Here is an 11,831-nt window from a genome sequence, read left to right on the forward strand (position 1 = left end):
TTTTTCCTGTGTAAGGCCAATCCTTCCGAGTCAGATTTTGACCTTTTCATTCCAGAACTCTTAAGATGTCTTCCAAGTGGGCAAAGAGATGGAAAGTACATCGAGAGCCTCCTAAGGCTACGTAAGTTAGAACTTAGCACTCAGCAGTAAGTCCTGGTACAGGGAACACCACAACCCAGCCACCCTGACTCCTGGGAAGTCCAACGTGGGTAAGGGGTACATGACCAAGGCAGCCCTAAGATGAAGCCCACCATGCTAGGGTACATGTCCCACTTCTGACCATCATTGTAATTATCCGCCTCCGGCCTGACCATCACTGTGACTGGAAGTTTTGGGAGCCCTCCTTGCTCTTACTGTCCTCTGTCGAGCAGCACTCAGACCCCGAGATTGAGGACTTGTACCCTCGAAGCGTGTGAGCATTCAGCATCTCCAGCAGCAGGTCATACACTGGGACCACATTTTTGCACTTCATGCTGAGCAGATGTTCCATGCCCTTGTTACTATGAGGGGGAAAAGGCACTGAGAATGCTTCCCTCCAGAGAGCCAGGGGAATGTTGAAATAGTCCCCAAGGCTCCTGCACAAAGCCAGCCCAACCTGCCCTACCCTGCCCCACCCCTCACATTCCCTTTGCTTCCCCCACCCCATTGTTCTGTAGTTCATGCATCCAGCTCCCTCAATAGTCTACATTCAAGGGCAAAAATGATGTCATCTTCACCTCTGGCTCACCACCCCAATACTGCACTGTGAGCTCACTCATAAGAAGCACAAAAGCCATAAAAACCACGGTTCTAACTAAAGAGTGTAACTGTAAGGAGGCTTCTTCGAACTGGGAGACCTGAAGCACCTAGCCCCTTGACCAACTCAGCTGGAAATGTACACGTCAAGACATTGAAAATGCTCGCTGTTCTCTGCTTGACCTTAAAAGGGTCACGCATACAGATTTGGAAGTTATGAATAAACGTCAGCAATCAGGTGAACTCACACATAGTAAGGACAGACTGATCCCTGTTCTGCAAAAGGTCATGGGCCAAAGTGCTCATTCAAGAAGAAACAGGGAGAAATCTTTCTTCTTCCCTCCTCCTTGTTAAATGCTCAGGGGAGTACTACCTTCTGACTTCATCTCTTCCTGGGTGACACCAGCCACTGAACGTCAAATAGGCATCTCACTACAACCTCCTCATCAGCGTACACGCTGTGCACTTCCTGAGCTGGACTGTGTTCCATCCACAGCCTTGTTTCCTCAGTCTCTTAGGTCTCATCCTTGGTACCCCGATGCCATGGAAACCAAAGGACAGCTTTGGTGCACATTCTCAGCTGAAGACCAACCAGGAGAGCCAGGCTTAGCATCCTTATAAAAATAACCTCAGGCCTTGGCCCTGGGTAGTCTAAGGAAAGTGGCCACTTATTTTAAAGAGACTAGTGTCCATCTGAGCACTCCATAAACAAATTCTAAAGACTAGCAATTACATCCAGGTGGGTCCCACCGGCTGCCACAAAAAATCCTATCAGGTGCCACGTGACACTCATTTCAACACCTACTATTTGCCCAGCTTTGGTGCAGGTGCACACACTGATGATGTGTCATTCCCATTCAAACATGCTACCATATCTATGCAAACATGCCCACATTTCCCCAAAGCCCTAAGCACATGTTCTGCCCACACCCCACCGGAGCAGCGTCCCACGGGTTGGTACCTGATGTGCCTGACATGAGAAAGAAGCATCAGGAGGTTGGCCAGTCGGACCGACTGCTGCTGGGAAGAGATACCACTCTTCGAAATCACCCAGACCAGGGCATCTGTCACTGCGTTCAATAGGTGTGTCAGCTTCCGGCTACTCTCTGCTTCCTGGCTTGCTGTAGCCAAGGGGTACATACCTGGACAAAGAAGGAGAGCCCCAAAGTCATTGCTCAGAGAAAAGGAAGCTGAGGTCATGTGCTTAACTGGCAAGCATGCCTGGTTGGACCAGAGCTACTCTAATTTGCACATGCACACGTGTGGTGCAAGCCAACGAGAATGAGGAACTACCACCCCCTAGGTTCTTCCTCCAAGAGCAAAACCTCATCACCAAGCTGTAAGAGAATCCTGGGTGGATACAGGGTAGATAAATGATCCCTCCAGGTGTCCACCAGGTCAGATCTGTGACCTTGCCAAAATAGTAGGCATGCCAACTAATTCTGTCTCTCACTATGCAACAAATGGCTTCATGAAGATGTTCAGGGAAGATTGAGTTCATTTAGCACCAAGGACGGCTTGTCATCACAGCATTTAAGAAACAAACTGAGAGCCAGCGCAATGAAACTCCGTGTCCCCCTCCTGCCATATGTTCCCTATGCCTCAGATCAGGGCCCCCAAGGTCACCTCTGACCAGTCCAAAGCATCTCTGGCTCCCTTCTGGTACAGGAAGACTACCAATCATGAGTCAGGTCTTACCTATTTTCCTCCTGCTGAGTCTAGCTCTCAAGCCCTGAACCATTTCCCCAGCTTCTCCGGCTTCAATTCCTGGTTTAACAACATTTGCAAGAACATTGCTCCTTAGGCTCCCTTACCCTGTTCTGCTAAGCCCCACCTGAGGTTTCTAAGATACAACGGCTACAAAGTAACCAAACAGCAGCCCAGGTGAACTTCATCCCTACCCCAGTAACTGCGGGGATTTTCCCTTTCCTGAAACAACTCTTCTTCCCGACTTTTAACTCCTAAATAAGAATGGACAACAATCATGAAATGAACAAGGGTCCTGCAAAAGTGGCTGCCATGAGAACCAAGGACTGCTCGTGCCTGTTAGCCACAGAATTGAATCAGCAGGATTTGCTTTCTCGTTCTATTGACATTTCAGTCCAATCAAAGCGACTGCGTTTAGCTCCTCTCAACTCAGTTACAGCAAGGGATGGGCAGAGTCACAATGATTCAAGTAGAGCGCTTCTCTGCGTCCCTGGAGACCCTCCAGAGTGTCTTATAATACATATTTGAATGATCCACCTTTCACTTGAGAGACAGGGCCTAGAGGGCCAGAGTTCAGGGAGAGCCCAGATGCCTGTAAGCTGAAGTTCCTAGAAAGAAGCTAAACCTGTGTTGACGATTCTACAAGGCTGACTGACTGATTGGATCTTCCTGATTGTCCCAAGATGGAATGAATGTTGCAGATTCAGAAGCAGCATTACCTTGAGCCATCTCTAGTCCTCTAATTCCTGGCCCACTCACTGAATCTGACCTACTGCCATTTTGACTATTAGGTACAACCCTTGGAAGACCACTATTTCCCACCAACCCAGAAGCTGAGAATGACGTCAGGCAGCACCTGAGACCAATCGCAGTAGCTTGCTGCGTTACTGCAATCTAATGTTCCCACCAATGTACTTGGTAAATACCTGGGTTTATAACTTTTTGTCCTGTAACTATAAAAACTTCATGAAACTACTTCCACATTGGAACATGCTGTTCTCAAAACCTGGACCTGTGTTGTGGGGCCATGGCCACTCATACTGGGCTCAGTATAAACTAACTCTTTACTCCCTTAGAAGTGAGAATGGTAATTTGAGATGACAAGGTGCTCTCTCTCTCAACCAGGGGTTGAGCCAGCCAGTGGTGGCACGCCCCTTTCTTTAATCCCAGTACTTGGGAGGCAGAGATAGGTGGAGTTCGAGGCCAGCCTGGTCTACAGAGTGAGTTCCAGGACAGCCAGGGCTATACAGAGAAACCCTGTCTTGAAAAATGGGAAGGAAAAAGGAAAGGAAAGGAACCAAGGGCTGGCTAGGGATCTCAGCACTCTGGGTTCTTACTAGCTGTGTTAAAACACTGGCCAAAACAACATAGGAGATGAAGGGTTTACCTCACCTTACAGGTTACATTCTGTGAGCAAGGGAAGAACGGACAGGAACCTGGAAGCAGGAGCTAAAGCAGAAGCCACGGAGAAGTGCTGTTTACTGGTTTGCTCCCCATCAGCCTGCTTTCTTACAGCACCCAGGACCACCTGCCTAAGTGTGGCACCGCCCACAGTGGGCTGGGTCTTCCCACATCAATCATTAATTCTAAAAAGTGTTGACAGACTTGCCCACAGTTCTTCAATTGAGGCTTCCTCTCCCCAGGTGACCCTAGTTTGTGTCACGCTGACAAGGCTAACTCATATAACTTGAGAAGTGGAGGCAAGTGGATCTCTGTGAGTTCCAGGCCAGCCACTGCCACACGGGGAGATTCTGGGGTTAGAGGTCAGCGGTTGTGCGCTTGCTTGCCTAGTGTGCACAAGGCCCTGGGTCTGAGTCTCAGAGCCTCAGTAAATAAGTAACGCATCCTCAGAGCTGCTTCTCTGAAGCTGCTTCTCACCTCCTCCAAACCCTCAGCCCCTCATCTCTACCTGCCCCTCTCCACAAGCCGCTCATTCACCCCTAAGCAGCCAAACTTCAGATCTCCTAGTGGCTCCATTTAATGACACCCCAGCTATTGAGACAAAGGAGATTGCCTACGATGTCGTTCAGCCATAGAGAGACCCAGGTCTCTTTTTAATCTCTCTCTCTCTCTCTCTCTCTCTCTCTCTCTCTCTCTCTCTCTCTCTCTCAATGTGTTGGGGGTAGTACATAACACATATGTGGATATCAAAGGACAATTTGCAGAAGTCTTTCCTTTTTCTATGAGTCCCAGTGATCAAAATCAGGCTGTCAGGCTTAGTGGTATAGGAACCTTTTCTTGCTCAACCATCTTCACGGAGCCCACTCCCACTTAGATAGTGTCACATAGTCCAGAAAACTGTGAACTTCTGATGTGAATGTGGATGGCCTTGAACTTCTGATCTTCCTGCCTCCGTCTTTCTAGTGCTGCGATGTGGACTTGAGCCAGCACACCCCGTTTATGCAGTGCTGGGGACTGAACCTGGTGTTTGGTGTGCAGTAGGCAGGCACTCCACCAGCTGAGCTACCCCGCCCCGGGCTCTCCTTGCTCAGTCCCCACTCTGGAACCCCACTAGCTCCCTGCACGGCTGACACACTGAACACTCTATATTCTGCATAGGAAGGCTTCCTTCTCCATCCTGCCTTCTTATTTATACCCATTCCCTCCCTTAGATCTCAGCCTGGTCATGAACTTCCTTCTGGAAGTTTCTCCTGAGTCCCAGCCTACATCAGGCTTGAGGTTTTTTTTCTCTTCCCTCTCCTTCCATACCCCTGCAGCCACCTGTCCACCCTAATCAAGGCCAACACAGCACTCAAGGACACAGACCTGCCATTTGTCACAAAATCCCTATCACCTCCGACATCGCCTAACAGAGGATATGTTTATGTACAGAAAGAACTAGATGGGATTCTCACAGGTTCATATTTTATATTCTTAGACACTTGAATAATTATAACCAAAGTGTTTGTGTCCATTGTGTAAGTACATACAGAGAAAAGCATTAATTTAAAAATGTAGAGGCTTTCTAGCTGGGCATGGTAGAGACAGGTAGTAGATCTCTGTGAGTTTGAAGCTAGCCTGGTGAGCATAAAGTTTTAAGATAGCTAAGGATACATAAAGAGATATATTATGCTAATGAGATAAGTCAGTCATAAAAGACAACACTTTTTCAACACAGGGTATGGCCAATGAGGTTGGCTTCAAATTCCTACATAGCTGAAGATGACCTTGACCTTCTGACCTTGCTGCTGCTTCTTGATGCTAAGATTATAGACACATACCATCAAGAATTGAGCTACACAGGGCTGGAGAGATGGCTCAGCGGTTAAGAGCACTGACTGCTCTTCCAAAGGTCCTGAGTTCAAATCCCAGCAACCACATGGTGGCTCACAACCATCCATAATGAGATCTGATGCCCTCTTCTGGTGTGTCTGAAGACAGCTACAGTGTACTTAAATATAATAAATAAATAAATCTTAAAAAAGAAAAAAGAATTGAGCTACAGCCCTAACTTAGATCCTCTTTTTCAGCCTACTATTTGAATTCATCTCTAGAACAGATATAAGCAGAGAGACAAAACAGATTGGCAGTTACCAAGGAGTGAGGGAAGGGTGGGCGAAGTGGTTAATTGTAATTATCAACTTAACAGGATGAAGGAATCTAGGGCATCGATGAGGCACACCTCTGGTCAGGGCTTCCCCAGAGAGGATTAACCGAGGAAGGCCTAGCCCTGTGCAGTGAGCTGGAGTCCCAGCAGCTGAGCATCAGAATTTCCTGTCTGCTTCCTGGCCCATGGATGTGAAAGCCAGGAGCTTCCCACGGCAATGGCAGGAAGCTGGCCTCAAGGCCACTCTCTCCCATCATCTTCCTCCCTTAGATGCTTCTCGTAGGGTACCAACCTGGCAACATCAATAAGAAAAGACACTGATGCAGTAGGGAGTGGGAGCTGACAGCTGAGGAATACTGGATTTCCTGGGGAGTTGGGGGTGGGGGGGAGGTAAGATGTTCTAAAATTGATTGTGGTAACAATACAGAGCAAACAGACTAACAACTGAATTGTATACTTTTGTTTCAGCACAAGGTCTTGCCATGTAGCCCAGGCTAGCCTAGAACTCCCTCTACACCTCAGCCTGGCCTCAGACTCATAGTTCTCCTGGGTACTAGGATAACCGATGCACACCACCACACAGAGTTTGAATTATATACTTTAAATGGGTGGATTGTGGTATCCTCTTGTTGTCAACAACAGAGTTGTCATTAAAATATCCTTCAGAACCAAACTTACAGTAGCAAAAATGCCCACTGGTAGTGTATAACTCCCTTCCTTCAAAAATCATGGTTGGTAATCAGTTGCCACTTCTCTACGAGCCAGCATCATCACCAAGGGTAGAAGGGTAGACCCTGGGCCTTCTACAAGCTTGGAGGCAGCACAGTCCCAGACAGAGCCTGGAGCCATTGTGAGCGATCAGCTTGGGAAAAGGAGGCACCATGTTTAAACGGGCACCTGCCATGTTAACTTTTTATAAGGAGCAGAGTATACATGAAATGTCTAAAACTAGTTGAAAATTATCCCAGCATACCTGCTTTCCTGTACCTCCCTCCCTAGTCTGGACTACCACATCCATACTTTGGACATCCATATACTTGCTCACTGACATAGCACATGGGTACACACTAATTGCTAAATGGCAGGCCTTCAACAGGGGCAATGAACAAGTCCAAAAGCCCTGTCAGTAAGATACACAGGAAAAAAAAAAAACCCAAACCTCTACCAAAAATAGAAACACTGTGACTCATTGTAAAAACAAACCTAAGTTACTTTTCATAAAACTAAAGAGATCTAGTAAAGAGGAAAGAGGAGGGAGGGGCTCGGCACAAGCCCCATATATATCACCAAATAAGTAACTCAAGGACACAACTGGCCCCTGCTCTTTCCAGGAAACAGTTGTGTGTTCCTCTCTCTAGCCCACCTGGCATTCTGAAGCAAGCCTGCCAAGACTCTGTGGTATCCTACACGTTCAAAGACGAAGGAAGGCCCAAGCTTGGCTCCGCTGGGGAAGTAACTCAGAAAGTCTGGAGTGTTGTATTTAAAAATCCTATAATATTATCATATAACTTTTTTTCTGGCTTTGAAGAGTAAAGGGAAATGTGTGTGCTGCTCAAAAGCAAAATAGAGAGGTCCAGGTTTAATCTTATAATTGTTTCAATGAATAAAATGTTTTATTCTTTCAGAACCTTAAAATTGTTTCAATGGATAGGTTTGTTGCTAATGTGATTGTGGTTGTTTCTTTGCGACAATGGTTGCGTAATCCAGCCTGGCCTCAAACTTGCTCTGGAGCCAAGGGGGACCTTGAACTCCTGACCTTATGGTGGTTGTCTCCCAAGTGCTGGCAAGCGCCACCGTATCCAGCTCCCTGTCCCTACTTTAAGCTGTGTAAAAAGAACAATGGTAATTATCTACAGGCTTATTCCACTCTGTCTCCTAGAGTTAGACCCTAATTCTATGAGAATGTGGTATAGTTTCAGATTCCTAAGTGACAAGGTTGTCACCTTATTTGACACAGCTGTTAGTTCCAGTGTTAGTTCCAGTTTGTTTGTTTTTTTTTGGGGGGGGTTGTTTGTTTGTTCTTTGAGACAGGGTTTCTCCCTGTAGCTCTGAACTCACCTAGTAGACCAGGCTGGCCTTGATTTCAGAGAGCTGCCTGCCTCTGCCTCATGAGTGCTAGGATCAAAGGTATGTGCCATCACAGCTTTTAATTTATGAAATACTAACATTATAACAGATTGGGTTTTTTCTTTTTTTCTTTTTAAAGATTTATTTATTTATTTTATATATGATGAGTACACTGTTGCTGTCTTCAGACACACCAGAAGAGGACATCAGATCCCATTACAGATGGTTGTGAGCTACCATGTGGTTGCTGGGATTTGAACTCATGACCTCTGAAAGAGCAGTCAGTGCTCTTAACCACTGAGCCATCTTTCCAGCCCCTAACAGATTGCTAAGTGTACTGTTTCTTGTCTCTGTATTTCAAGAGGCTGAGCATTCCAGCTTTTTCTACACACATCCTAGACTGAGAGTAGAAGAGACGCTGAGGCAGGGGGATCACGAGCTTGAGGACAGCTTGAAGTACATAGCAAGTAAAAGAAAAGAAGGCTGTTTTTTCTCTTTCCTGCTGGCTTTAAGCATCTTGATGACAACCCGTCCTTGCTGTGGCTTTCCACACGCTTCTTGTGCAGGGGTCTCATTGAGCTTCCTGGAAACTGTGTTTACAGTTTTCAGTAAGCCTAGAACGTTCTCACCTATGTTTCTTCAATGAATTTTCTTCTGTGTGATTTCTTTTTTTTTTTTTTTTTTTTTGGTTTTTCGAGACAGGGTTTCTCCGTGTAGCCCTGGCTGTCCTGGAACTCACTTTGTAGACCAGGCTGGCCTCGAACTCAGAAATCTGCCTGCCTCTGTCTCCTAAGTGCTGGGATTAAAGGCGTGCGTCACCACGCCCGGCTTCTGTGTGATTTCTGAGTGAGTGAAGTTGCCTCACTCGGTCGCTGGTCGTTTCAAAAGTGCTGTTTGAGCATCCGCTAACTCACCTTCTGGGACAGTTTGCACATCTTGAAGTCTGGGGCTGATTCAGAGTTTCTAGTCCTGCCCTGCCAGTTCACACTTTCTGTATGAAATGCATCAATAACTGTCCTTTATCCGTTCTGTTTTGTCATCATTCCAATAGAGTGGCTTTTCTCCTACTGGAGACCATATTTTCTTCTTCACACGATAACTTTCAATTAGTTATTTTGAGTATTATGAAATTTACCTTTGATATTTTGACAATCTAGTCTCGCTTCTATTTTTTATTTGATGGCCTGGAGTCCTGGGCTAACCTTACCCCATTACTATGGCAACAGCTTTCTCAGTCCTTTATCCAATGTCCAGGTTATCACAAGGCTTCCCAACAGAATGGTGAGAACGTAAGGCATTTCTCAGCTTGTGTGAACTTCAAAGATCATTTCCCTCCCTCACCTCGGAACATGAGCAGTTTAGCGCTCAGGCAGAGCCTTAAAGAGCGCCACCTGCAGACCAGAGGTGCTGCGTGCAGCTCTTTCCTCTCTGGCACTCCGGACACATATCCTACCTGCCCTGGCTGTTCAGATTCCGTTTTTTAGTCCAGGAGACAAGCTAATGACCACTAAGTTAGTCCCTGCTTTGGGTTTTGTTTTGTTTTCAAATTAATTGCTTCAAATAATCCAGAAAAAAGTAGGGATGTTCTTCTGCAAACCCTTCAGAACTAGCATAGTAGCCACCTCTTCCAACAGGAGCATTCTTCCATAAGAAACCAAAGCCCAATCTCCCACAACAATGTTGAATAAAATAAACTCACTATGAATGCCAAGTAAGCAATGAGGCTTCTGTAAAAACTTTCAAAGTTTGGATTTACCTTAAATTTGAATGATTTTTCTATCTAAAATGGCAATTTCATTCCAAGGCCTTCCTCGCCTTCTACAATGGCAGCTTTATTTGATGCTGTAGGAGGAAGAGCAGAGCTTCTGTCTTGCCCATCTACACAGATGTAGATAATCTGGGCTTGCTTCTTTGTTTTATTTGGTAGCCTGGGGTCATGGGCTAACCTTATCCCATTACTATGGCAACAGCTTTCTCAGTCCTCTATCCAAAGTCCAGGATATTACAAAGCTTCCCAACAGAATTTTTTTTTTTTTTTAACAACAAACAAATTGCCTTCCAGGAGTGCTTGGTTCTGAAAGGGTTCTAAATTCCTCCTGGAAAAACAAGTCTGACATTTGACGGCCTCCACATACGAGCTGGGAATATACTTTGCAAGCAAATTCCCTTTATTTAATAAAGAGAGACACAGAGGGGAGCACACATGGAGTGGGGGGGCATCATCAACAGGCAGGTTAGAAATGCCTGGCTGGTTGCAAACCTTTAATCTTGGGTCTCAGGAGGTAGAGGCAGGGGGATATCAAAGGCAGAGGGGATCTCTGAGTTCGAGGCCAGCCTGGTGTACAGAGTGAGTTCCAGGATGGATAGCCAGGGCTACGCAGAGAAACCCTGTCTTGAAAAGCCAAAAGAAAAAAGAAAACAAGATAAGAAAGTTCCTGCATGACCTTAATATTGATGAATATCACACTCTCTCACTGTTTTGTAAAAGGTGAATAGCAACAGAACAGGGGTGGGGGGTGTTGGGTCAGGGAGATGCTGTGTTAGGCAGGTAAGGTCAGGAGGTAACCCCATTAGGAAGCACCCAAGCTTCTCTTAAGGATCTCTGGTCCTTGAGATTCCATCTGCAGCGCTCCCACCCTTCCACTTCACAGCCTAAGTCCCTTTCCACTCCAGATCCCGCCAGTGTCTGACAGCGCCCTATGTTCTCCCCAGAGCTACTGTATGGCTGTTCCCTTCCAGTCCACGGGAAGATGACAGAATCTAAATGCAAGCACTTGAGAACTCTTACAGCCACAGACAGTAACTTTAAAAAATCTGTCAAATGTGCCAACATGAGCCAGGACGCGTATTTTGCACTTTCCATAGTAATTTTCTTTTATTACGCTGAACTGGGGCCAAGGGGATAGTTGAGGGTGTCAGCTCACTTACCAGGCATGGGTGAAGTTCTGGGTTTGAACACTGGTTTCAAAAAATCATGATGCTTTAAAAAGTCCCACATTTGTATATCTGTTTCTAGTCTCTAAATGCAGTATAACAACCATCTACATGGCAAGCATATTGAGTTAGCTATTATAAGGAACCTGGGGGTGACGTCAAGTATATGAGAAGCTACACGTGAGGTAGAGGTGGATACAACTCCATTTTACAGAAGACGCCGATGGCATCCATTAATTTTGGTATTAGAATCAATAATCAATGGATACTGGAGAGAAGGGGAGGAGGAGAGAAGGGGAGGGAGAGAGAGAAGGAGTCTGGGGGGGAGGGGCGCAGTCACAACAAGGTCATGGTGGCTACCTTGAAGAGGAGTGTTCTTATCTTCCTTGTATAGTTTTCTTCTAAGTGGCGTTCCCAGTCACCAGAAATTGTTTATATTAGGAAAGCCAGGAAAGCCAAAACATCCACTTAGCTCAGTCCCTGTCCTTATCACTCATCTCTGAAGCCAAGCCCCTCCCCTTGTTCCTGCCACACCAAGTCTGTTTGGGCTCATTTTACTTTAGGGACACCCTTGCCTCAGTCTCCTCCCCATTTTTGTCATCCCTCCTTCCCATGGAAGTGGGTGTGGCCTTCACAGTACACTACTACACTCAGACACACCCCCCGAAGTTGCCTGTGACCACCTTCCTGTGATTACCCAGGTCCCCAAACGTCGCTCGCTCACTGGCTCACTGGACTCGGGTGGTTTCCCCTTCTGCAGTCTCTCCTGCATCTCCGCCCCTCCATTCTGTAGATCTGTGCATCTCAGAAGGGGCGCCAGCAGCATGGTTTTTTTTTTTTT

At 46.4% G+C, this 11,831-nt stretch overlaps 1 protein-coding gene across 1 annotated transcript in view; it reads right to left on the reverse strand.

Moving 5' to 3' along the window:
• Positions 1-313: 313 nt before the first annotated feature.
• Positions 314-11,831, reverse strand: part of Esr2 (estrogen receptor 2) — a 44,095-nt gene continuing 32,577 nt past the window's right edge. The window contains exons 7-8 of the mRNA XM_021201420.1: positions 1,697-1,877; positions 314-500 (exon numbers count right to left, since the gene is read on the reverse strand). Of these exons, the coding sequence (XP_021057079.1) occupies positions 314-500; positions 1,697-1,877 (368 nt within the window). The remainder of the gene's footprint in view (positions 501-1,696; positions 1,878-11,831) is intronic.

The sequence above is a fragment of the Mus pahari genome, chromosome 7 (genome assembly GCF_900095145.1).
Source record: "Mus pahari chromosome 7, PAHARI_EIJ_v1.1, whole genome shotgun sequence".
NCBI lineage: Eukaryota > Metazoa > Chordata > Mammalia > Rodentia > Muridae > Mus > Mus pahari.